This window comes from Stegostoma tigrinum, chromosome 16, assembly GCF_030684315.1.
Source record: "Stegostoma tigrinum isolate sSteTig4 chromosome 16, sSteTig4.hap1, whole genome shotgun sequence".
Lineage (NCBI taxonomy): Eukaryota > Metazoa > Chordata > Chondrichthyes > Orectolobiformes > Stegostomatidae > Stegostoma > Stegostoma tigrinum.
In genome coordinates this window covers 41,595,146-41,622,358 of record NC_081369.1, presented here as the reverse complement: position 1 = coordinate 41,622,358, position 27,213 = coordinate 41,595,146, and the positions used below count along the sequence as shown (strand labels likewise).

The window sequence follows — 27,213 nt, the reverse complement described above, 5'->3', positions numbered from 1 at the left end:
CATATCTTTGCAGTATCTTGCAATTTGTACCTCCTGCATCCTTCTGTTCATTTCCTCTGGCTTTTTGCATGACATTGGTGCCAGCAGCCTTGACCTTAACCTCTCAAGCTCCTTCGTTACACTTATCTATATATCTATTTCTGTATTAGCTATACATATAACTGCCCAGTCAGTGCATTAGTATTTATCATCAAATATGCTTAATCATATTTACATGCTGTGTTCCCTTATCCCTTTAACTTCTTTTCCACCATCAACCTATCTAACCTAATCTTGAATTTTGAGTGATTCAGTCAGTACTTTAGACTCTGGAATAATATTCCACAGAACTCTAAATTGGTGTGAAGAAGTTTCCCATACCCTCTATTCTGAATCTTTTACATTTTAATCTTGCATATGCATATGTGATTCTGTCTTCAAATCCTCTGACTACTGAATGTAATTTGCCCTTATCTGAAACTCAGATTGTACCAAAATTCCTTCTAATTTGTTCTTTCTATAAAAATACTATCACGGCTCAGAGTAAAGAAATATGTTTGTTGACATTACAAAGTAGTAATTCAGTTTGATGTGTCAGGCTTCTTTTCCACTAATAACACTAATTTTCGTTTTGGTCTCCTTAAAGATTCTAGCAATGTGGACAGCTGATGAAATTGCCAGTCTTTGCTATAAACACTATTCTACCAAACTACCAAAGACAGGTCTGCCAGACCCCAGACGGGAATGGACACTACTTGCAGCTGTGGTAAAAGTTGAGGAAAAACCCAGTACAAAACCTTGTTTTAATAACGAGAGAAATGATGGTAAGAAAGCAGATTTACTGTCACCAAACCTAATGTGCCTGCGACTGATGTGCGTTTTAAATTTACAATATTTTTGTTTATATATATATATATATATTAAATTATACAATAGATGTTGAATAAACTGATAATTTTTGGAATTTTGACCAAAAATTCGTGTTTTTAGTGATAACCCACTATTATTTGTGTTCTATCTGTCACTTGACATTTATAATTATGACTGAAAAGGGGGTACAAAGGCACTGTTTCCTTAATGCTCTGAATTCTAATTATATCTTTGTTCATACAGTATACAACAATATTACGGGAAGTAGACATTGTCATTAAATCAAGTTCCAGCATTGGAAAAAAATTGCTGTAAATTTGAAATCCATGTAGCCCAGTCAGTTTCCACAAATGTACTTGCTAACACAATGGTGGTTCCAAAGCAACTTATTTTGTAATTCATCTGAGTAATTTTTCAAGTTGAGCAATCCTTAGAAATTGTATCCTGGAGCATGGAATAAATCTTGGTATTTGGAAAGGGCACAAAAGAGGAAATCCTATCCATGCTTTGATAGAATTGTCAGTGGCTGGAATTTTGGCCGATTGTGCTGAACATTAAGATTACATCTTCAGATTTGAGGTGGGGAGGTAATGGTATTAACAGTGGACTGTTAATCCAGAGCAGGTTGTGTCCTAGAGACCTGGGTTCAAAACCTACCACGGCATAATTTGAATTCAATTCAAATAAATTTGGAATTAAGAGCCTGAAAAGCCATAAATGAACACTTAAAAACAGGAATTTTCAGTCAGATTTCCAAAAATAATCAGTTTATCCAATATCTATTGGATAATAATATCACATATATCCTATGTACATTGTAAGTCAATTGTCAGAAAAACCCATTTGGTTCACAAATGACCTTTAGAGAAGTAAACTGCTATCCTTACCTGGTCTGGCCTACATGTGACTCCTAGCCTACATGTGACTCCTGACCCACAATTAACTCTCAATTAATTGCACTCTCGGCAATGAGGGGTGGGCAGTAAATGCTTGCTTAGCCAGCGACACCTCACCCATGAATGAATTTTTTAAAATGCTTACCGCTCTTTCCTTTTGTATCTTAAACACAAACTTACTGATATAGCTTGGTCACCTGCAGCTACCATTGTCATAAGCTTTGTGCTACTGGTCAGATTAATAATTATTTTTGTGTGTTCAAATTTTTTTTTGATTCATTAATGGGACATCATCACTGGTCAGGCTGATATTTAGTGCCCATCTCTAACTGCCCAGTGGATAGTTGAGATTCAGTGACATGCTGTGGGTTTGGAGTCACATGTAGGCTAGTTCAGGTGATGATGGCACATATCCTTCCCTTCAGGATAATTGGTGGTGGTCAACATTAAATTCTTAATTACAGATTTTTATTGAATTCAAATTCCACCAGTTGCTGTGACAGGATTCAAACCCAAGTCCCCAGAATATTAGCTGAGTTTCTGGATTAACAGTCTAACGATGATAACCACTAGGCCATTGTTTCCCAAAGGTAAAGTTGCCATGGACCTACATGTAGGTCAGACTGGGTAAAAATGACAGATTTCCTTCTTTAAAGGATATTAGTGAACCAGGTGGGTTTTTCTGACAATCAGGAGTGGTGTCTGCTCGTCATTAGACTCTTAATCCCAGATTTTTATTGAACTGAAATTTCATCTGCCATGGTGGGATTTTAATCCATATCCCCATGACATTACCTGGATCTCTGGATTAACAGCCTTGTGATAATACCACTGAGCCATCGTCACCCCTAATTGGTGTCATTGTACTTGTTTTAAAATAGGTTGGAATTGTCTAAATTAATTTTGTTGAGAGTAGTTCACTGTTAGACAGGCTAAATGGAGCAGCAGTGTACAAAGACCAAGAAACCAATAAAAATTTCTGACTATATTAAGTATCTTATTATCGTGACACTGGTTTGATATAAAGCTCATGGATTGCAGTACTGATAGTTTTGATACTTCGTTGTAGTTACTTTCTTTAAAAATACACCTGTCTGTTATACCATCTGATATGGTCACAAGCTATGACAATCCTGAAAGCCCAGCTTTCCTAACCAGTGTGTGGTGAATTTTTTTAATCCAAGCTGGTCTGATTTTAATGTACCTCTGAATTTGGAAGGGGATAATTCGGATAGGTTTCCTTGTTCCTATTTGCTGTTCATTTTTCAAGTGCCAATGTGGACCATTTAATGAGGACAGTCACTGCACCCATGGTTAATTAAAAGAAAGTATAGCGTGATTTAGCTTTATGGAAATATCTTCAGTTGAGCCTGAGGGAGGAAAGAATGTTTTGTGGGTGAGACGGAAAATTGCTAATACTATGTTTAATTGTCCTGCAGAATTGTCATTCATGTGTCATTCAAAAAAATAGTAAAATTGCCCATCATTTTGCATTGACTGGCATTAACGTTAATCTTTTTTTGTTAAGCACAAATTTGAATATGAGAATCTGAGATCCTATAAGAAGGACCTGTGTTTCTTGCAGTAACCCTGGAAGTTGTTGCAATGGGAACAGGAACAAAGTGCATTGGACAAATAAAAATGAACAAAAATGGTAATGTATTCATGATGGTGAGTCAGTAAATAAAGGTACTTCACTTTGTAACAATATGTGAGCAGTATTGTTGTTTGTCGCATTGTAAAATGTGCTCCATTTGGCAAGTCGTGTTCTAAACATTTTATTGAAGTAATCTGTTTTTTCTCATCATTTTTCTCTGGAGCAGTGAGATTTGAACACGAGTCTGCTAGTCCAGGGGTAGGGACACTACCACTGCACCACAAGTGAACTGTTTCACATTTATTGTAGCACAGTATTTCCTGAAATTAAATCAATGATTTTATACATAAAATTACATTTGATAGCTGAACTTTACATGTGTTGAATGATAATGAAACATGTACTTATTTACATGCTAATTCGGTCCCATTAAAACAATTACACTCTTCTACTCTCATTGAAATGGTTAGAATCAGAGGAAGATAAGGTTAAGTGAGGGCCATTCAGTCCCTTGAGCTTGTTCTGTCAATCATTTAGCTCAGTGTGGATTCTCACCATGTTGTCATGCCTCCTTGGATGGCACGGAATAATAAACAAGTTTACTTTATGTGCATTGTGCCATGTTCAGAATTTTGTTGACTAACAATATACTACATTGATGCTTAAAGTAGTGAAGTGATTACAGGTCTTGTTTTAAATTTCAAACTACCAATCAAAGACACATTTTACATTTGGTCACAGTGGTGGTTTTCACTTTCCATTAATGCATAACATATTAATTAAAAACTACACAATGTTCTATATTTCTATAAATTCCTGTAATGTAATGAAAGATCTCATGGTACTTTCTGGAAACATTATCAAACAGAGCTTCACACTAGGGAGCATAAGGGCAATTCGATCAAGTGACTAAAAGCTTGGTCAATGAGGTAAGTTTAAGGAATCTCTTCAAGCAGGAAAATGATGTACAGAGGTGTAGGGGACTTATTGTACAGCTTGAGGCCTGGGCAATTGAATGAATTACCATCCGTAGTGAAAACAAGGATGAGAATTTTTAAAAATATATTGCTTGACTTAACAACTAATGTGCATCAGCAAACATGGCTGCTAGAGGAACAGGATTAATTTTCTTGCTTTAGTTGAGCCATGAAACATGGCAGTCGTTTGCATAATGTCTATTATATGAGAAAACATCCCAAGTGCTCCATTTGATTTCTGTAGATATCTATTTTCCAATGTAATTTAGAAGTGACAAATTCACAACTGAATCAGGCAGACACACAAGTAATATAAAAATAGAACCAGTAGTTTTATTTTGGTATGCTTTTCATATTATTTTCAAACTTAATTATAAAACAGACACAGTAACAGACAAGCAAGTACACTTTATCAAACAGCACAGACCAGTTCTTAATGGTGATGATTAACTACAGGACACTGAAAGGGATTCAAACCTTTCTCAAACAGAAACAAAAAGTGCTGGAGAAACTCGGCATGTCTGGCAGCATTTGTGGAGAGAACCAGTAACTCTTCAGAACTGAAATCTTTAGGTTGAGCATAGGACAGAAGCTCAAAGTTTGTGTTTTAGTAAAATAAAATTTAAAATCAATGGGGTCCATATTGCTTAACAAAGAACTTGTCATTCAGAAGAAATGCACTGTTAGAAATAGATACTACAAAATAATTATCATTGAGTAAAATTCCTATCCTCTTAATAAATACCAATTAATCATGAAATGACTGTATAATAAATAAAGCAATATTGAATAGTTGGGTGGATCAATAAAGTTGAATGTCACAGATATTCCCTTTCTGTTTTTCTGTCTCTTCCAGCCTTTCCCAACCTGAGTACTTGCTTACAACCAGTTGCATCTCTAACTCTTGCTAGATCTGATAAAACTTATTGACCTGGAGCATTAACTTGGTGTCTCTCTCAACAGATATTGCCAGACCCAGAGAAAATTCCAGCACTTTCTCTGTTTAATTTCAGATTTACAACATCTTTTCTAAAGGTGATGATGAAAATTGGTAAAATAATCTGAAACTAACAACTATTTTACGATTTATTAGGATGAAGGATGATATAGGGGAGTCTGTAATTCTTAATTGTTTCTAGTGAGCCACCCTGACTATGACTAGATAAGAAGTTCCCTTTCACCTTAAACTTTGACCTCTCGTTTTGGACTGGAGCAGGAGTAGGCCACACAACCCTTTCAGCCTTTTCCACCAATCACACCTCTTAATGCCAAATTCCAGCTTACTCCTCATACACCTTGTTGCCTTTTAAAATCTAAAACTTAGCTATCTCTTCCTTGAATACATTCAGTAACTTGGCTTGCACATTCTCCTGTGGTAGAGAGTTTCACAGGTTCACTATCCTCTGAATGAAATGTTTACTCATCTCAGACCTAAACGATTCACCGTATAACCCTGAGACTGTGTCCCGTGGCTCTAGCTGCCCCAACCAGGGAAAACATCTTCCCCACATCTTGGCTGTCAAGTCCTATCAGAACTTTAAACATTTCAATTAGATCCCCTGTCATCTTTCTAAATGCGAGTGAATACAGACCCATTTGAACCAGTCTCTCATGTAGAGTAATTGAGAGAAACAAGGAGTTGCAGAAATGAGAGTGATAATAGCAAGTTTTGAGAAGATTTGTGGCTCAGGTTGAGGTTCTGGATGTGAGTTTGCTCGCTGAGCTGGAAGGTTCGTTTTCAGACGTTTCGGAGGCTCACTGATGATGTTACCTAGAATGGTGACGAAACGTCTGAAAACGAGAGTGATAATACTCAACCTATTATAAAAATGTACTTGTTAACTGTAAATATTTCCCCTTTGTGATTTTTTTTTGAAGCCATATATCTGAATTATATTAGACTGAGTTAGTGAGCACCTTGAATATTTTAAAAATATCCAAGTTGCATTACAAAAGTTACCTTCCAAAACAGTCGACAAACAATCCTATGATAATGATCCAATCATACCGCCCACTGATAAAACAGTGACAGCCAGAGGCCAGACTGTAGTGAGGCATTTACGGATCAACAAGCTAATTGTAACATTGTAACCAGGTATAATTAAACCTGTCCATACCCTTCTCGGGACGTTGATGCTTTACTGATGCTTTCTTTTGGATTGCTGAGACAGAATTGTTTGAAAAACTTTCCTGAACCTAAGGGTATGACCTTCACAATGGAAATGGTGTAAACTTTCTCAGTTCTAGCAACTTGAGTGATTTCTGCATTATTCTTCTGAATTGAAAGGTGCACAGACTAGAAACCACTTCTCCCTGCTGAGGTTGACCGATTCCCCTAAACAATAAACTGAAGTTCTTCCGAACTGAGATCTTTAAACTTCTATTCTAAAGTCAAAGCTAAATTACTCTATCTCTCTCAAATTCAACAATATGAATATTTATCCATTAAATTTTCCTAGTCACTTGACTGCTGTTGTGTTAGAACTGATGCATTTAGATCATTATCCAAATGACTTTCTGGCCTATCTTAAAATCAAAACTTTTCATGCAAATTCTCATCTATTTTGAAATTCCAAATCCCAAAATGCTATATACACCTTTCATCATGTGTTGAAAACAGCAAAAATTATTACCAAGCGTAAATTACTGGAAGCTGGGAACAATGGTAAGATAGAGAAGATTGTTGAAATAGGGTAGGTGAAGCTGTAAACAGACTTGTTCAATTGAATTCAGTGCTCTCAGGTTTCGGAAGCCAGTGGCATTTGTTTGATTGATGTAGTGGAACTTAAGCAAATGCTGGATTGGTCAGTGAAAGTTTGTTATTTTGCTTCTGATTTCAGTGGGTTGTTCTTGCTGTCAAATGACTAACAAGCATCAAGCCTTCCATCTTCTAATTGCAGTGTTCCAAGGTGACTGAAAGGAGGTGCCAAGAGAGATTCTCTCTCAAGTTTTCATATTCTGAAGAAACATTGGGTGTTGCTGAACTCTTCCCTCCACTGGTGTAGCTGAGATGAACAATTACAACCAAAGTACAACCCCATTTTTGAAAAGAGACACCGAGAAGTTGAACCTTGAGAATAGTGTATATATTGTCTTGGTTTAGGCAATCTGTGTATTCATCTATCTGGCCATAAAATTTAAGAATCAGAGATAGTTACAGTTTGATGTCACAATGTTTACTTCCTGTTGTCAGTGATTTCTACTTACATACTGAGTGCAAGAAATGTACCAATCTTATGCTATTAAACCCCACCTGAAATTGAACCAAGGATAAGTGCAATAGCCCAGAGTAGTCCTTTCACTGGAATCTACAGGACTTGCCTGATGCTAGAAGGAGCATAACCTTTACTTGGAGAAGGGAAAAGAAGATAGAAATGGAGCACAATGAAGAATGGGAAGCCCTGAAGTGAGTGGCAGATCATGCTATGAAGTTGTGATGAAAGGTGGAACCGGAGGTATAGCCTGTTAGGTTAAAGAAATAATCTGATGAATATAGCATTTGAATCTTATTGCATACTCCAACAAATCTGAAGCAATGAGTCATCTCCAACCATTTTATTTGGGCTTGATGGTAATGTGTCTAGAGGTTAATCACATCATTCAAAACGTCTGTGCTATATTTTTCTTCCACATCAAGTTTCATGTTCTTTCCAAATATTTTCTAGGTAATGTAGTTCATGACAGCCATGCTGAGGTGACTGCACGACGTGGGTTCCTTAGGTAAGAATTCTATCAACAGAATGTCCATTGTGTAAGCAGATCTTGTAGAGTTCTTTGTAAGTTATTTGTAATTTTATTAAATTAGGCAAGTCAATGTGTCTATTAAAGGAAGAACATCTTGGGGAAATACCTTTTTTATTTAGCTTACTCCCTGCACTTGAAATGAAAATTTCCTTGTATTTTAAAATACTAAATCTTTACATAAGTGGATGCCTATAAAAATGGATAGTAGCCAGCCTGGTAATCTGCTCTGATGGAATGGCATTTAGAGTGGGATGAGTTGAATGCAGTAGAATTAATTCAGCAAGGTACTGAGGCAGTGCTGCTCTTTGAATCCAAAATTAAGTCATAGTCCCCTTTGCTTAATAGATATCTGGATGAGCTTTAAAATTCTTTTCTCAGTATTTTGACAAGTACTCCTTCCACAACCAATTCTGCCACAAAATAAGCACATTAGATGAGTTGTTCATCTTCATATAGTGTGAGATCTTACTGTGTACAACCATATCTGCCATTTTTGCCAGTTTAACAACAATGTCCCTTAAAAATATATCTGAAGTGAATTAAAACATGTTTAAGAAATGTGATATAGAAAGAGTGTCTTTTTATTTTTGTGCTTTTTGGTTGTGAGCTGAAATGCACAAAGAACTGTTTTTAAAACCAAGAATTGATGCATGGTTTGAAAGCAAGTAATTTGATACTCATTGTGAAAACTGTTCGTGCAACTGTGGGTTACAGTCATGCTTGCAGACAAACTGGAACCCAAAATGCACAGATGGAGTTTCGGTTGGCAACAGAAGCTAATTGTTTAGTGTAGTGGACTAGTGGTCAGTTATTGATGACGCAGGCCTTCTGCCTGCTAACAGTCATATGATTGGTTGTCAGGTAACTGAACAGCTTGATGCTCGCAACAAAATGCAGAGAAGCCACCTGGGCTGCATCAGCTAGGAGCTCTCATTCTCCAATTTCTGCAGCATTCATTTTAAACCTGAAGAAAAACAGTTTATCTTTCCTTCAGTTGCTGTAAGCTGTGTCTTTTAATTGATATGTAGAAGAACTTTTTACAAGTCAACTTGTGCCTCTTACAAATCAATGAAAGCATCTGGAAAAAGTCGACTAAGAGTTAATCTTTTAACTCGTACAAGAATCCTGTCAGCAGATCCTGTGAACAGCAGCCGCTGAACTGCTTTACCAGAGCTGTCCCCATCCATAACCTACATTATCCCCCATGTGTATATGTGTGCGATTGTGTGTAAAAGGGGATTAAAGTTTCAGTTAGTGGTATTATATGCAAATGATTTATAACTAAAATTTAATTACTTGTAATAAATAATAATTTTTGTTAATCACAGAAATCTGATCCATGCTTTCTGTCGAGCTGGGTTGAACATCAGCTAAATTGGGAGATCTTTACGTGCTTTTTATAAATCTTTAACTTTTTAGATAATTGATTAAATAGCAGCACACTACTCCATATGGTGTGATATGATGCCAAATAAATGAGTATCTGTCTGTCTTTCATAAAATGGGACAGTCCAAGTTACTACCTGAAGCTGCTCACTCTGGAGCTGTTACTGACATAAACAGGGTCAGGTGGTTCAAAGATGATTGCCCTGGCCACTCTGTGGTCATAATCTCTAACATTCAATGGACACTTTTTATTGTATGCCCATCCAGCAATGAAAACCTATCCATCAGTGAATGACAGGAATTCACTGCAGTAACTAAGAAAATGATCTTTATCTGTATGAAATTTTTATTGATCGTAAATGATAAAATTTGCATTGTACATTTTTAGTTGGAATTCCATCGGTTAAGAATGTGACAGAGTAAGATGTAGTTTGTTTTGAGTTGTCCCGTTGAAGCAGTACAAATTTCTTAATTTATTTTTAATTATATTAATTCAGGCAAAGACAAATTATTTTTCTGACCTGGCTAATTTCAAAATTTAAGCTTTATTTTGTCCTTCTATCCTGGAAACCAAGAAGTCATGTTGTTGATAAGAAAGTAAGAACTAAAAGCCGATTATGTTCATTTGTACAGATCTTTCTATGACACAATCGTAAATGACTAAGAGGTACAGCAGATGATGTACTCTCAAGCTTTCCCTTGTATTATCATTCTGTACAGCCAAACAACATATTTAGCTGAGAACTGCCTGAAAGTTGTTTATTATGGGCTATTTCACTGAAATGCAAAATTCTGAATGGGTTTAACAGGGTAGAAGCTGAGATATTGTTTTTCCTGGTTGGGGAGTCCAGAATATGAAGGAAGGTCCCAGGATGAATTCAGGAGTGAGATAAAGAGACATTTTTTTCACTCAAACGTTTGTGAGTCTTTGATGTATTCTGCCCTGGGGGGTTGGTTATTGATGCATATATTTAAGCCTGAGATAGACACATTTTTGGCCTCTTAAAGGATTAAGGAACATTATAGGGAGCAGGCATGAGAGTGGAGTTGAGGCTGAAGGTCAGCAATTGAATGGCAAACCCTAATAGGCTCTATGGCCTACCTCTCCTATTTCTTCCATTCTTCTGTTCAGATTGGTAACCTCCAGTATCCTGTTCTCCTTAGGCAGCCCCTCAGGTTGCAAGATGGCTTCCTTCCACTCCAGAATGGTGGGTCTTGAGGTGACTAATTAGTCCTATACTGGATCTATAAATCCTGCTACATGTGGGACAGATGATGTTTACTGAAGTGGCTGGATGGGATGCTCGGATTTTTGCATGCTCTTTCTGTTTGCATTTGGCCTCCTTCTGGGCCTGGGACCACTCAAAGCAGTTGCCACCTTGCTGGATGGTTTTTCTCCACTTTGGGATATCTTGTCAAGAGATTTCCATAAGTTTGCGGAGATACCTGCCCAACACAGCTGATTGAACCTAACTAGTGCCTAGATGCTGGAGATGTTGATCTGAGAGAACACTGATATTAGAGTATCTATTCTGCATTGGATTTGCAGGATTTTGTGGAGGCATTGCTGATGATATTGTTGTAGGAATTTGAGGTATCTGGTGCACATTGCCCATGTCTGCGCACACAGAAAAGCATGTAACATTGCTCCCCTGTACACCATGATCTTGGTGCCAGACTGAAGGCTTGTGGCCAACAAATACTCTGTTCCGAAGGTGGCCAAGGACTACACTGGAACACTGGGAGGCATTGTTAAATTCCGTTATTGATTACTGTGTTGTTGAGAGTAGATTCCCAGGGATCAGGAGTTGATCCACATTGTACAGTTGTTCTCTCAAGAAATTGTTAGTCGTGGGCAATGTCATCTGGTAGGATCTGCTGATAGATGATCTCTGTTTAACCCAAGGTCCATTCTCTCGAATGTCTGTTTTAATGCATCAAATACAATTTGGAGTTTGGCCTCAGCGCCATCTTACTACTGATTGACAACAGAGTTTGATATGGTCTTGAGATAAAACGATGTGAAGCTGGATGAACACAGACGGCCAAGCAGCATCAGAAGAGCCGGAAAGCTGACGTTTCAGGTTGAGACCCTTCTTCAGAAATGGCGGAGCGGGAGGGGATTCTGAAATAAATAGGGAGAGAGGGGGAGATGGATAGAAAATGGATAAAGGAGAAGATAGGGTGAAAGGAGACAGACAGGTCAAAGAGGCGGGGTTAGACCCAGTGAAGGTGAATATAGTTGGGAAGTTAGGGAGGGGATAGGTCAGTCCAGGGAGGACAGACAGGTCAAGGAGGCAGGATGAGGTTAGTGGGTAGGAGATGGGAGTGGGGCTTGAGTTGGGAGGAATGGTTAGGGAGGCAGGGACTAGCCGGGCTGGTTTTGGCATGTGGTCAGGGGAGGGGAGATTTTGAAGCTTGTGAAGTCCACATTGATACTCTTGGGCTGCAGGGTTCCCAAGCGATAGGTTGGGGTGGGGAGGGGGTGGTGGGGGGAGTTGAATTGGTTCGTGACTGGGAGATGTAGTTGTTTGTTGCGAACTGAGCGTAGGTGTTCCGTAAAGTGGTCACCAAGCCTCTGCTTGGTTTTACCGATGTAGAGGAGGCCACAACGGGAACAGCGGATACAGTATATCACATTAGCAGATGTGCAAGTGAACATCTGTTTGATTTGGAAGGTCTTCTTAAGGCCTGGGATGGGTTTTTAGGGCTGGGAGGTTTAGGGGCAGGTGATCACCTCTCTCTCCATTTATTTCAGAATCTCCTTTCCCTCCCCTATCTCTGAAGAAGGGTCTTGATCCGAAACGTCAGCTTTCCTGCTCCTCTGATGCTGCTTGGCCTGCTGTGTTTATCCAGCTTCACGCCGTTTTATCTCAGATTCTCCAGCATTGACAGTTTCTACTATCTTGATATGGTCTTGAGTCTGGATTGGAAGCGATACAGTTTGAACAGTTACCTACTTGTCTTGTAAATTAGCTATAAGTCAGCAAGAAGTTTTCCGGTGGAGTGTGGCAGGAAAGAAGATGGAGAAGAGCTTTGGTGTGATAACAAAACCTTACTTAACTCTAGCTTGCACGTGTTGACTCAATGATGGATCTTTGGTAAGGGTCATGGCTTGCATGCTGCCGTGCAGCAGGTGGAGAACCAGATTTGGGGTGGAAGCTCCATAGTCCCTTCTGATTGATAGTCAAAGGCCATGCATAGAGGTTGCTACTGCTGCTTTATGCTTTGAAGATCATGTTCACTGTCTCTTTTAATAGACAGAATCTGCATTCTGACTCTTATAGGAGCTCTTCAGTCAAAGGAGGAGGTTATTGAACAGCGTTTTTGCAGTGACCTGTGTGGCAGACAATAGGGGATATCCACCTTTAGTTACTGCGATCAGTCTTATCTCCTTTCTCAAAGAAAGTCACAATTATGATGTTTTGAAGATCTCATGGGAATGCTCGGTACCTTCCAGATGAGGTGAATAAGATAGCATATTTGAGCCAAGAAGGCTTCATTTTAACATTTCAGTAGGGATTCCATCTGCATATGCAGTCTTGTAGTCTTTCAACTTCATAATAAATGTAAAGAACTGTGGATGTTGTAAATCAGGAATGAAAACCAAAGCCGAAATTGCTTGAAAAACTCAGCAGATCTGGCAACATCCTGTGGAGGGAAATCCGAATTAATATTTCAGGTCCAGTGACCTCTCTTCAGAGCCTCGTCTGTTCTGATCTTTGCAATTTCATGTCAGACTGAGGTTATGATTAAGTTTTGGTGGATAGCATGCTGTGGCATGTATTTAAGGGTAGTTGAGTCAAGTATTGAGTATTAGTTGAAATCTTCAATATCCCTTCCAACAAGTGCTCACTGCCTGTCTACATTTGAAAAGTGCCACTCTGTTCTTAGCACTCAGTGGAGTAGGTTGCTTAAGCCACGGTGCTGAAACGTCCTTGCACATCATGGTTCTTGGCAATTTGCTGTATTTCCTGTGTTCTTTCTACCCGCCATCTGTGCTTTAGGTCTGTGATGCCTTCATTTGTCTGTAGCCTGCTTTTTTTCCCCTGAGTATTGGTGGTGTTTCCCATTCAGGAATGTTTTGTACTTGTGACTTAACTCCTGGATCTCCTGATCATTCTTGTCAAATCAGTCTTGATATTTCCTGGGACAGAAACCCACAGTCTCCTTGCATGTGCTGTTTATGATGGATTTAAATGCTGTCCAATCACTGCCGACATTCTGTGGTTTCTGTGCATTGACTGTTGTCGGGTTGACTGTGATACATTGACTGTTGGGCCTTTTATTGCAAAATCCTTGTGACTACCCCTATCAAAATTTTCTGCGATGCTGCTTCTACTGTCATTGGACTATTCTGATAAAGATAGTAGATGAGACTAAATAATGATTAGTCCTGTACTCATTAGTTTCTGTCATGCTGCAGGTGATGTAAACATCCTCATGATCTCCCATTTGGACAGTGCTGTAGTCAAGCATGAGACAGTGTCTGAAATGAGGGTGTTGCCAAAAGGTCTTGTATTTGTCAGTTTTGTGAAGTAGAATATTTGGTTATGACCAGGCCATGATCCTTGCATTTCAACAGGCGAAGAACCCCATTGATGTTTGCATTCTCTACACCTTCTTTGATAATCATGGCTATCCAGAGATTTATGTCCATTCCAACTCTGGGATTGAAATCCACTGTTGTCCTGTGCCTTAACACCAGTTTCTGTTGCAGTTCGCAACAGCAGCTTCAATACCTAGACAATCAGACTGATTGTACAGAAGTCCAAATATTAAAAATGCATTTAGGGGTCTTTTTTAAAGGTGATCAGTGTTATCACATAATACTGTCTGTGTACTCTTCAGAAGTAAATATTTTTGATTAATAAACATTTTTACATTCAGGTATTTCATCTGTTCAAACCACTTTTCTAGTTTTCATTTCTTGATGCTTTGTCTGGCTTTCTAGCACTTCTGATCCAATGAAATTGATATAAACATTACTCTCTTCAATTGCAACCAGTTCAGGTTTTTAATTTTTGCATGACATTCTTGGAATATGCTGTTTCTATCTTTCACTTATTTTATCAGCATTTACCAATAAAACACCTCCCTTTATCTCAGTCTAGTTTGGATTCTAACAAAGAGGGATAAGAGAAGTAATCAGCATTATAAGATTGAGTAAATCCTAACAGAGTTTGGACAAGAAGTATGTTTAAATGCTTTTCCAAAATCTACAAACAATCAGGGTGATTACTTTAAACTCTTGACAGGGACAAAAAAATATGAAAATAGACTGAAGAGATATATGACTCATAAGAAATCTGTATGTATGATAAATGGCATCATGGAGAGTTGTCAACCAGAAGTTGGAATTTTGTGTAATTGAACAAGAGGTTCACCAAGGGTGTTGTTTATCGCCAGACTTTTTCAACATCTATGTAGAAGCAATGGTTAAAGTAGCAATTCAAGATACAGAATTCTGACGTAAGATTGTGGGGGAGGATGTGTGAATGATTACTTCAGTTAGGTTTGCAAATGTCAAAGGACTTTAAACAAGCACAGACAAGTGCATAGACTGCTGTAGTAGCCACGAACTTTGGAATGAAATGAACATTGGCAAAACCAAAATCCCAAAATCACCAATAAAATATTCAGAAGTTCATGGGAGAAAAACTAGAAAGAGTGCAAGAATTATAGTATTTACAAGCATAATATTTATAAATGAAAGTGCAACAAATTAATGAGAATAAGGATAGCAGTGGGAAAGGCTATATTTACTAAGTCAAGACAGTTGTTAAAGAGAAAACTAAATAAACAACTCCAGAAGTAACTAGAAAAAAAACAAATTAATATCTTATGTTGTTGTGAAACTTATGGAAAAAAGATGACTTGCTAAATAGCTTTGAAATGAAGATTTGGAGTAGAGTGGAAAAGAACAGCTGGCCAAAGAAATTAACACATGGTAAAGTGCAAAGGCAAGTGAATGAGCAACGAAGTTTGCTGGACAGAATTAGGAAAAACTGTGACTCTAAACAGGGCATATCTTAAGAGGAAATGAACTGTATAACACATTGAGGAGGAAAGAAGAGAATATTGGACCTTTGAAAATTGAGAGAAATTATTAGAAAATCAAAATCACAGATGGTATGTTCAAACTTCTTCTGGATTTGCAGTTTTCCATTCAACTTATAGTAATAAATAGAATTAGGGCTGAAAATACAAAGTTAGTGAAGGAGCAAACTTACCTTTGTATTTTTTCCAGCATGCCACACCACTATAACAGCAAAGGACTTTGACTTATTTACTGAAAGCTGCTGAAGGATATGGCAGAAGGAAGAAATGTAAATATTTGAAATGCTGTGTAAAATCCACTAATAACACTGCATTCACATACTATTTGGTACTAGCCACGTAATCATACCAGACATTAAACAGGTGTAAGAGAAGTGAAATGACTGTCATTTGCTGTTATAAATTTCAATTTCTTGGCTGTTTTGCAGGTATTTATATTATCAACTGAAAGAGGCATTTAAAGAGAGAAATAGCATCTTGGTTGCAGGAAAATGCAAAGGAAAATGGAGTCTTAAGTCAGGTGTTTCCTTTGTGTTTTTTATGAGTCACACTCCATGTGAGTAGATCTTATTAATATTACACCTCCGGAATATTTAAACTTTTAAGTTCAGGAAAGTTTTAGAGTTGCTGGAAAACATGTTTGAATCACATCTATTCTTTGCAAATCACTTCACAGTACTCCACTTGCATATTAATTCCACTTCTTGTGTGATTCAGTCATCTACGCATTTGCCTAGTTTTGTCACCAGATCAAGTTTACTAAGAAATATTACATTTTGCAGACGTTGAGTGAAAAATTTCATGTCAAGCATCATCCAGTTTAATCTCTGCAAAACTATAATCTGGCCCACTTTTAATGCTTTGTAAACGTAAATGCAGTGTGCCTATCTTGGTTCAAGTTGAATGTTTGTGGATGTTAGATCCTTGAATCCCAAATGGAAGGTTGTGAATTTGCATCCCAAACTGGCATTTGGCTATTTTTTTGCTCATTCGTTGTAAAGCAGTTGGAGATGGTGCACGAAATAAAATGTTGAACTACCAGAAATTGCCCATTATTTATCATTGTGTCTGATGTAGGTGAGGGTATGTGACCTTTACTATATTCCTACTCTCCATTATAACCAGAGATTTTTAGAAAGTCATGTATTTGACCTAACAAGGAGCACAGAATAGAGGAAACACTGTTTAATTAGACCACGTTAGGAAACAGTTATCATGTCACTGGCACCATTGTTGTCATTCAGATTTTGTCCTGAACTAATTCTCCAGATTGACTACTTAGACTTTTGTTTTAACATTCATTTATGGGATGTTGGCATTGCTAGCTAGCTAGTATTTCATGCTCACCTGTGCTTGTCCTTGGGAAGGTGGTCGTGAGCTGCATTCATGAACTGCTGCAGTCCACCTGCTGTAGTGACCCACTGTGTCCTTTGAGAGAGAATTCCAAAGTTTTGAGCTGTCAACAGTGAAGGAACAGTGATATATTTTTCAAGTCAGGATGGTAAGTGGCTTGGAGGGGAACTTGAAGATGATTGTGTTCCCATGTACTTGCTACCCTTGCCCTTCAATATAGAATTCATTGTGCATTTGGAAGGTGCTATCTAAAGATATTTGATTTTCTGCAGTGCATCTTTGTCCTGGATGATGCCAAGCTTCGAGTGTTGTGGAAGCTGCACCAATCCAGGCAAGTGGGGAGTATTCTATAACACTCCTGACTTGTGCCTTTCAGATGATGGACAGGCTTTGGGGAGTCAGGAGGTGAGTTATTCATCAGAGTATTCATATCCACTGATCTGTTCTTGCAGCTAGTCTGTTTATGTGGTAAGTCCAGATGAGTTTCTGAACAATTGTAACCCTAAGGATGTTGATAATGGGGGAGTCAGCGATGCTGACACCATTGAATGGCAAGAGGCAGCGGTTAGATTGTCTATTATTGGAGATGGTCATTGCCTGGTATTTGCATGGCACGAATGTTACTTGGCATAGAACATAGAACATTACAGCACAGTATAGGCCCTTCGGCCCTCAATGTTGTGCCGACCTGTCATACCGATCTGAAGCCCGTCTAACCTACACTATTCCACGTACGTCCATATGCTTATCCGATGACGACTTAAATGTACTTAAAGTTGGCGAATCTATTACCGTTGCAGGCAAAGCGTTCCATTCCCTTACTACTCTGAGTAAAGAAACTACCTCTGACATCTGTCCTATATCTTTCACCCGTCAATTTAAAAATATGCCCCCTTGTGCTCGCCGTCACCATCCAAGGAAAAAGGCTCTCCCTATCCACCCTCTCTAACCCTCTGATTATTTTATATGTTTCAATTAAGTCACCTCTCAACCTTCTTCTCACTGACGAAAACAGCCTCAAGTCGCTCAGCCTTCCTCATAAGACCTTCCCTCCATATCAGGCAACATCCTAGTAAATCTCCTCTGCACCGTTTCCAAAGCTTCCACATCCTTCTTACAATGCGGTGACCAGAACTGTACACAATACTCCAAGTGCGGCCGCACCAGAGTTTTGTACAGCTGCAGCATAACCTCTTGGTTCCGGAACTCGACCCCTCTATTAATTAAAGCTAAAACACTGTATGCCTTCTTAACAGCCCTGTCAACCTGGGTGGTAACTTTCAAGGATCTGTGTACATGGACACCAAGATCTCTCTGCTCATCTACAAGACCAAGAATCTTACCATTAGCCCAGTACTTTGCCTTCCGGTTACTCCTACCAAAGTGCATCACCTCACACTTGTCTGCATTAAACTCCATTTGCCACCTCTCAGCCCAACTCTGCAACTTATCTATGTCTCTCTGCAACCTACAGCATCCTTCGTCACTATCCACAACTCCACCGACCTTAGTGTCATCTGCAAATTTACTAACCCATCCGTCTACGCCCTCATCCAGGTCATTTATAAAAATTACAAACAGCAGTGGACCCAACACCGACCCTTGTGGTACACCACTAGTAACTGGTCTCCAGGATGAACATTTCCCATCAACAACCACCCTCTGTCTTCTTTCGGCAAGCCAATTTCCGACCCAAACTGCTATGTCTCCCACAATTCCATCCTCCGCATTTTGTACAATAGCCTACTGTGGGGAACCTTATTGAACGCCTTGCTGAAATCCATATACACCAGATCAACCGGTTTACTCTCATCTACCTGTTTTGTCACCTTCTCAAAGAACTCAATAAGGTTTGTGAGGCACAACTTTCCTTTCACAAAACTGTGCTGACTATCCCTAATCAATTTATTCTTTTCTAGATGATTATAAATCCTATCCCTTACAACCTTTTCCAACACTTTACCAACAACTGAGGTAAGGCTCACTGCTCTATAATTACCAGGGTTGTCTCTACTCCCCTTCTTGAACAGGGGATCCACATTTGCTTTCCTCCAGTCGTCTGGCACTGTTCCTGTAGACAATGACAAGTTAAAGATCAATGCCAAAGGCTCGGCAATCTCCTCCCTGGCTTCCCAGAGGATCCCAGGATAAATCCCATTTGGCCCAGGGGACTTATCTATCTTCACCGTCTGTAGGATTTCTAATACCTCTTCCTTGTGAACCTCAATCCCACCTAGTCTAGTAGCCTGCATCTCAGTATTCTCCTTGACAACACTGTCGTTTTCTGGAGTGAATACTGTTGAAAAATGTTCATTTAGTGCTTCCCCTATCTCCTCTGACTCCACACACAACTTCCCACTACTATCCTTGATTGGCCCTAATCTTACTTCCGTCATTCTTTTATTCCTTAAATACCTATAGAAAGCCTTAGGGTTTACCCTGATCCTATTCGCCAACAACTTCTCATGTCTCCTCCTGGCTCTTCTGAGCTCTCTCTTTAGGTCTTTCCTGGCTACCTTGTAGCCTTCAAGCGCCCTAACTGAGCCTTCATATCTCATCCTAGCATAAGCCTTCTTCTTCCTCTTGACCAGAGATTCCACCTCCTTCGTAAACCATGGCTTTCGCGCTGTACAGCTTCCTCCCTGCCTGACAGGTACATATTTATCTAGGACACACAGGAGCTTGTCCTTGAATAAGCTCCACATTTCTCATGTGCCCGTCTCCTGCAGTTTCCTTCCCCATCCTATGCTCCCTAAATCTTGCCTAATCTCATCGTAATTGCTTTTCCCCCAGGTATAACTCTTGCCCAGTTGTATACACCCATCCCTTTCCATCACTAAAGTAAACATAACAGAATTGTGATCGCTATCACCAAAGTGCTCACCTACTTCCAAATCTAACACCTGGCCGGGCTCATTACCCAGTACCAAATCTAATGTCGCTTCGCCCCTTGTTGGCCTATCTACATACTGCGTCAGGAAGCCCTCCTGCACTCACTGGACAAAAACTGACCCATCTATAGTACTCGAACTATAGTGTTCCCAGTCAATATTTGGAAAGTTGAAGTCCCCCATGACAACTACCCTGTCTCTCTCACTCCTATCGAGAATCACCTTTGCTATCCTTTCCTCTACATCTCTGGAACTATTCGGAGGCCTATAGAAAACTCCCAACAGGGTGACCTCCTTTCCTGTTTCCAACCTCAGCCCATATTACCTCAGTTGACGAGTCCCCAAACATCCTTTCTGCAACTGTAATACAGTCCTTGACCAACAATGCCACACCTCCCACCCTTTTTACCATCTTCTCTGTTCTTACTGAAACATCTAAATCCTGGAACCTGCAACAACCATTCCTGTCCCTGCTGTATCCATGTCTCCGAAATTGCCACAACATCGAAGTCCCAGGTACTAACCCATGCTGCAAGTTCACCCACCTTATTCCGGACGCTCCTGGCGTTGAAGTAGACACACTTCAAACCAACTTCTTGCTTGCCGGTGCCATCTTGAGTCCCTGAAACTTTATTTAGGACCTCCCTACTGTCAACCTTTTCTGTACTCGAACTACAATTTTGGTTCCCATCCTCCTGCTGAATTAGTTTAAACCCACCCAAATAGCCTTAGCAAATTTCCCCCCCAGGATATCAGTACCCCTCTGGTTCAGGTGAAGACCATCTTGCTTGTAGAGGTCCCACCTACCCCAGAAAGAGCCCCAATTATCCAAGAATCCAAAACCGTCCCTCCTGCACCATCCCTGTAGCTACGTGTTCAACTTCTCTTTCTCCCTGTCAGCCCAAACCTGGAAATTGTCCAGACCATTTGATCATGGACTGCTTAAGATTCAGAGGGGTCACAAGTAGTGTGGAACATTGTGCAATCATCGGTGAATACTCCCACTTCTGACTCTGTGATAAAGGGAAGGTCATTGAGGAAGCAGCAAAAGATGGTTCAGCCTAGGACATTACCTTGAGGAACTCCTACAGACGTGTTGGAGCTGAGATGACTGACCTCCAACAAACACAACTATGTGCTAGGTACAACTCCTATCAGCGGAGACTTTGATTCCAGTTTTGCTAGGACTCCTTGCTACTGCACTTCGTCAAACACAGCCTGATGTCAGGGGCTGTCACTCTCATCTCACGTGTTTGAGCCAAGGCTGTAATGAGGTTAGGAGCTGAGTGACCCTGACAGATCCCAAACTGGGCATCACTGAGCAGGTTATTGCTGAACAAGTGCTGCTTGAAAACACTATTGATAATACCTTTCATCTTTACTGATGATCAAGAGTAAACTGATGGGACATTAACTGGTCGAGTAGTATTTGTCCTTTTTTTTTGTGTACATTACATACCTGGGCAATTTTCCACATTGTCAGATAGATGCCAATGTTGTGACTATACTGGAAGAGCTTGGCTAGGGAAGTGGCAAGTTCTGGAGCATAAGTCTTCATTGTTGTCAGGGATAATAACCTTTCCAGTACCCAGTGTCTCCAACTGTTTCTTGGTATCACATGGAGTGAATCAAATTAGCTTAAGACTGGTATCTCTGATGCTGGGGACCACTGGAGGAGGCGGAGATGGATCATCTACTTATTACTTCTGGCTGAAGATTGCTGCAAATACTTAGCCTTGCTCTTTGTACTGATGACTTGGGCTATTCAATCACTGAGGAACGGGATATTTGTGGTGCTTCCTCCTCCTCCATTGAGGTTTTTTAATTGCCCACCACTATTCACAACTGCATATGGAGGACTGCAGAGCTTAGATCTGATCCACTGGTTGTGGGATTGCTTAGCTCCTTCACATGCTGCTTATGATGTTTGAAATACAAGTAGTCCTGTTTGGTGGCATCACCAGATATGCCTGGCACTGCTCCTGGCATGCCCTCATGCACTCTCCATTGAAATAGTGTTGATCCCCTGACTTGAGTGGAGAATATGCCAGGCCACAAGGTTATAAATTGTGCTGCGAGTGCTAGATCTGTCTGAAGTCTGTCACATTTTGCACTTGAACCAACAAATAAATAATAGATATAATTTTGCATTGCTCATAAACTATCCACACTGTCCACCCTGTTTTCAGGCAGTCCAATAAATTCTTTGACCATGGTGTAATCCAAGAACATCTACAGCTTCATATGACCAAGAATTCCAAAGATTTCAAATGCTTTGATTATATAAAATTCTTCTCATGCTAAATGCGCGACCCTTTATTCTGAGTCTGTGCCACATGTTTTAGATTATGCATTTGGGGAATCTCTCTCTCTGTTTTTCAACCTCTCTGTTCCTGCCCTGTCAAGGCCCTTCAGAAATTTAGACATTCCAAGTAGATTGCATCTCATTCATTCTTCTAAACTCCAGGATTAAGAGGCCCATTGTACTCACTCTTTCCTCATTGAACAAACCCTTTATTCCATCCAATGACCAGTCTCATGATGTTTTGTTGCACTCCCTGTAGACCAAGTATGATACTAGCACAAGGGTGTCAAGGTTCCTCTCAACACAAACTTTTCCCAGTCTCTCACCATGCAAAATATATGTTGTTATTTAAAAAAAATCCCAAAGTGAACCACTATGCACTTGCGACCTCCTCACCACTTTTTCACAGTGTTAAATTGTCAGAAATTGGATGCATTACACTTAGTTCCCTTATCCAATTCTTTAATATGGATTATAAATAGCTAAGACCCAAGTACTGATCCTTGCAGAATTCCCACTAATTACAGCTTGCCAACCTGAAATGTGTATTGCTATTCTTTGTTTTGTATCCATTAACCAGTACTCAGTCTGTTCTAATGCGTTGCCGTGAACAGCTGTAAGTTCTAATTTTGTCCAGCAACCTTTTGTGTGACACATTTTTGAGTACTTCTTGAAAATTCAGATATGCTACATTCACTGATTTCTTTGGAAATATCCACTAATTACATGCTCAAAACACAGTAATATACTTTTGAAATACGATTTTATTTTCACAAATCTGTGTTGAGTTTTTGAGGTTTCATTACGGTGTTCTCGGTGCTCTGTTACTATGTATGTAATAGATTCTAGCAATTTGCGTACTGATGTTAAGCTAACTTGTCTATTGTTTCCCATTTCACTATTCCTCTTTACTGTGGGGTTGTGTTTGCTAGCATCCAATCTTTGAACTATTCTAGACTGTAAGAAATTATGAAAGGTTGAAGCTAGTGCAGCACCATTTCTACAGCTTTCTTTTTTAAGAGCCGAGGATCCAGGTTGTTAAGCACAAGCCATTTACTTCTTTCCACTTAATTCATAAATATCTTCATTTAACATTTCTTTACTTTTCCTGATCTAAGTTCCTCATTCTTACTAGGACCCTTGTTTTTCTATTTTTCCTTAATGTTTCTACATCTTTCGCTTTGAGGACTAATTAATATAAAGGGTTTGTTTAATGTGTCAACCATTTCCGTATTCACATTATAACTTTACCTGGCTCTGTATAATGGACTTATGTCTGCTTTCATGAATATACTGTTTTAAAAAGTTTACAACCTGTTTTTAAGTGTCTTGCTGGTTTACTCATATTCTCTTTGGTCCTTCCTCTCGAATTTCTTGGTCCTATTCTAAAATCCTCCCAATCTGAAGGCTATATTGTTTTTAGCAATATTATAAGCCTCCCTCTTAGATTCAATGCAGCCTTTAACTTATTTTTATTTGTAAGTTGATGCATTTTGGAAGGTTGAGTGCAGTTAGAAGTTATACATTGAATGGCAAAACCCTTAGGCGTATTGACAGGAGTCTGGGTGTGCAGGTCCACAGATCACTGAGGGTGGCAGCCAGGTAGATAAGCTAATGAAAAACCCCAATGGCATGCTTGCCTTCATTGGAAGGGGCATTGAGTACATGGATGGGCAACTCCTGCAGCTTTATAGAACTTTAGTTAGACCACAGTTGGAATATTGCGTACAGTTCTGGTCACCACACTACAAGAAGGATATGGTTGCTTTGGAAAGGATACAGAAAAGGGTTACCAGGATGTTGCCTTGTATGGGGGATTTTAGCTATGAAGAAAGTTTGGATAGACTGGGTTTGTTTTCACTAGAATGCTGGAGGTTGAGGGGCGACCTGATCGAAGTCTATAAGATTGTGAATGGCGTGGATAGAGTAGCTTTTTCCCAAGTTGCAGAGTCAATTACTAGGGAACACAGGCGGTGCGAGGGGGAAAAGTTTAAAAGAGAGGTGTGAGGCAAGTTTTTCACACAAAGTGTGGTGAGTGCCTGGAATGTGCTGCTAAAAGAGGTGGTGGAAGTAGACACAATAGCAGTGTTCAGGAAGCGCCTGGACGAATACTTGAATAGGAAGGGAATGGAGGGATATGGATCGTGTTGGTGAAGACAGTTTTAGTATGGAAGGGGAAAAATGTGTTGGTGCAGGTTTGTAGGGCCAAAGCGCCTGTTCCTGTGGTATATTGTTCTTTTGTCTTTTTTATTCTTATCTCTCTTCTGTCATATTTTCAGTGGGTTTTTTGTGCCTTAAAGGAATGTTTGTTATTGCAGTTTATGTTTAGTGCTTTTAGGCATGCTTTAGTTAACCCAATATTTTCATTTGCAGTAACTCTATCAATTTTTTTGAGTTTCCTGAACTCTTAAGTATATCTTCCTGTGAGATTTTGAAGATAATATTATTAATTAAAAACATTTAAGTGACTTGAAAATAAACCTTTATCTGTTGGTTTTGCAGGTGGAGATGCATCTATTATCCCAAAGGCAGAACAGGAGATCAGACCTCCTCTAAACCCGAGAGCAAAGGAAACTGGTGAACAGAGAAGTATCACTGTTGAAGATAATGAAAGTGCTGAAGATATACAATTCTTAAGTAACCAAAAGCATGCACTAGTCATGAAACGAAAGTGTGATGCAAGTGCCTTAGAGGTTCCTGTTAAAAGAGTGAAAAGGATTGATGGAAATGGAGACTGTACATCTGGCTGTAGCAGTATTCCTGAAAGAAAACCCAATGATACTTCTGCAGAAGGAAAAATTGATGTCAGGATAAACAATAATACAGCACAGGCAATGCATACTAATAGCCTTGGGAGTGCATCTCATAACATGGCTGCACTGGATGCAGATAAGACCAGACAGATGCAAATCACTACTTCAGATGTACATCGAACTGGAGCCAAGTGTGTACCAGGGGGTCTTCAAGATCCCCTTGAGCCTGGAATTAATTACCACTGTGTAGAATCATTGAGGGTGAAGCCAGGTAGAGGTGACAGGACATTATCGATGTCCTGTAGTGATAAACTTGCTCGTTGGAACATTCTTGGCTGTCAAGGAGCACTTCTCATGCATTTCTTTGAGGAGCCTGTGTATTTCTCTTGTATTGTAGTCGGACAGTGTCCATATAGTGAGAAGACAATGAAGAGAGCTATACTGGATAGGTATTAATAATAAGTTATTTCTGTAGAAGAACATAAGATATTCTGGCCTGTTTGCATAAGTGATAGTTCAGCCTAATCCAAATAATTACAATTCGTTAATAAATCTAGTAATTCAATTTGTGGTTTTTACTGGATAATTCAAAATTTTAAGCATGACACAACTGCATTAAATATTTAGCTCCAAATATAGCTGCTTTCAGTGACATTTCATGAATCATATCTTTTTGCAGGGCTAGTACATTGCATATTTCTTCATAAGAACTTGTTGGCTAAATTCAATCGACTTTTCATTTTAAAAATCTTAGTGGCGTCTGTGACTTGTTTGGCTGCCATCCCAACCAAGTAGGATTGCATCATGGCTGCAACAGAAAATACAATGCATGATTAAAAACTGAATAATAAAGATTACTGTTGAGACTGGGTAAATTGTTGGTCTAGGAGACTACTTTTTCTCTTGCTGTTTTAGTTTAAATCTGAGCTAAATGGATGGAATGAAAGTCTCTTTTTTATTAAATTTGGTAAAGTTCCAAAACTGAACTGTTTTGGCCGCCTCAGTTCCTTCTCAGTGGATATGAGTCAACAACACATAACTGATTCAAACATGGTACTTACAAGTTTAATTTGGCAGTCTGAAAGAAGCCATGAGTTTGCTAGCAGTGAGAAATTGCAGTGTATTTTGTAGTCATACTTAGCTTTTTTGAGTTTTATCTTCAGAACCATAGCTACAGCAATCTAAACAACAGTCTCTTTATATCTTAACAATACTCACTTTCACTGCAATATAGCAGCTTTGGTCCCCATTTTGTTGAAAGATATTGATTAACTGTGCATCAAAAGATTGAAAAGAAAATATTTCCCCTAATTGGCTGCTTTTGGAGAAACTTCAAATCTGTGAAATGGTAAAACTGTCATTGGGATTGGCAGTTTTCTGTTTTTACTTCGTGGCAACTTCTCCCAAAGATTAATGAGTACAAATATTAATAAGTATCACGTTTTTGCTTAAGTTTTGACTTTGCCAAATTGAAACAGAGAATGATTTCCATGCTGTGCAGGAAGGAAATTTGTTCGGTGTACTTTGCTCTGCTGTTATGGCTTCACTTTCCACTGCTTAGAAATTAATGTTTACGGCGCATCACAAAAGAGGTTGTTAATCAAAGCTAACAGAAACAAAAAGGAAGATATTTGTGGGTGGGGTTGTGACTGCTCTTTTATAAAATTTGTCATTTTTTCACTTGAATCAGTTGAAATAGATAAACACTGTGGTAATATAGACATCTTTTTTCTGCCCTTATTTAATACTAATAATCATGATTGAATATTTAATTACTTCTATATTTTATACCACAGGTGAAAATACATGTTCTGTTTGCACTTCAATATTGATTGGTTTGTAGCAGATTTCATGATCCAACCGTTAGCAACAAACATTAAATTCCTTCGGGTGGAACAAAGTGAAAGTCAGTAAACGCAGGTTATATTATTTACAGTAAGATTAGCAAAAGCTTTGCACTTTCAGAATTAGTTGCAATGTTGTTAACATGCAGGACTTTCTATTTTTATTGGTATAGTGCTGAAGTCGAAAAATTAGATAAAATAGACAATTCATATTTTTCTTCAAACTTGAAGATGGCTCTATTTACCCAAATCTCTTGGTATTTGTTAATTATGTAATCTTCCTTTCGTACTGAAGCTAAAAAATAATTTGCTAGGAATCAATTACATCTAATATCTGAAATATCCAAAGCAATTTCTCCAGTAATTTTCTTTGTGGAAGCTTTTCTACAATATTATGTAATATTAACAATTAGGGGTATGTAGTTTAGAATTTAGTTTTTATCTTGAAATTACGAGAGAAATTACCAGAATATTGTGGAGTGAGAAATGATGGCAAGAGTTCACTTTTCCCTTTGACTGGCATGACTCTTTAGCACTATGTTTTACGTTTTTCTCCAG

The 27,213-nt window shown here is 39.0% G+C and overlaps 1 protein-coding gene across 8 annotated transcripts in view; it reads left to right on the top strand.

Moving 5' to 3' along the window:
- Positions 1 to 27,213, top strand: part of adat1 (adenosine deaminase tRNA specific 1) — a 56,471-nt gene that overhangs the window by 4,068 nt on the left and 25,190 nt on the right. For 7 of the 8 annotated variants that reach the window (XM_048546610.1, XM_048546609.1, XM_048546608.1 and 4 more), the window contains exons 2-6: positions 626 to 803; positions 3,331 to 3,399; positions 7,985 to 8,039; positions 15,938 to 16,065; positions 24,561 to 25,260. In XM_048546610.1, the coding sequence (XP_048402567.1) occupies positions 635 to 803; positions 3,331 to 3,399; positions 7,985 to 8,039; positions 15,938 to 16,065; positions 24,561 to 25,260 (1,121 nt within the window). In that variant the 5' untranslated portion in view covers positions 626 to 634. Of the gene's footprint in view, positions 1 to 625; positions 804 to 3,273; positions 3,400 to 7,984; positions 8,040 to 15,937; positions 16,066 to 24,560; positions 25,261 to 27,213 lie in introns of those variants that run through there. The other variant, XM_048546613.1, reaches the window with a different exon arrangement.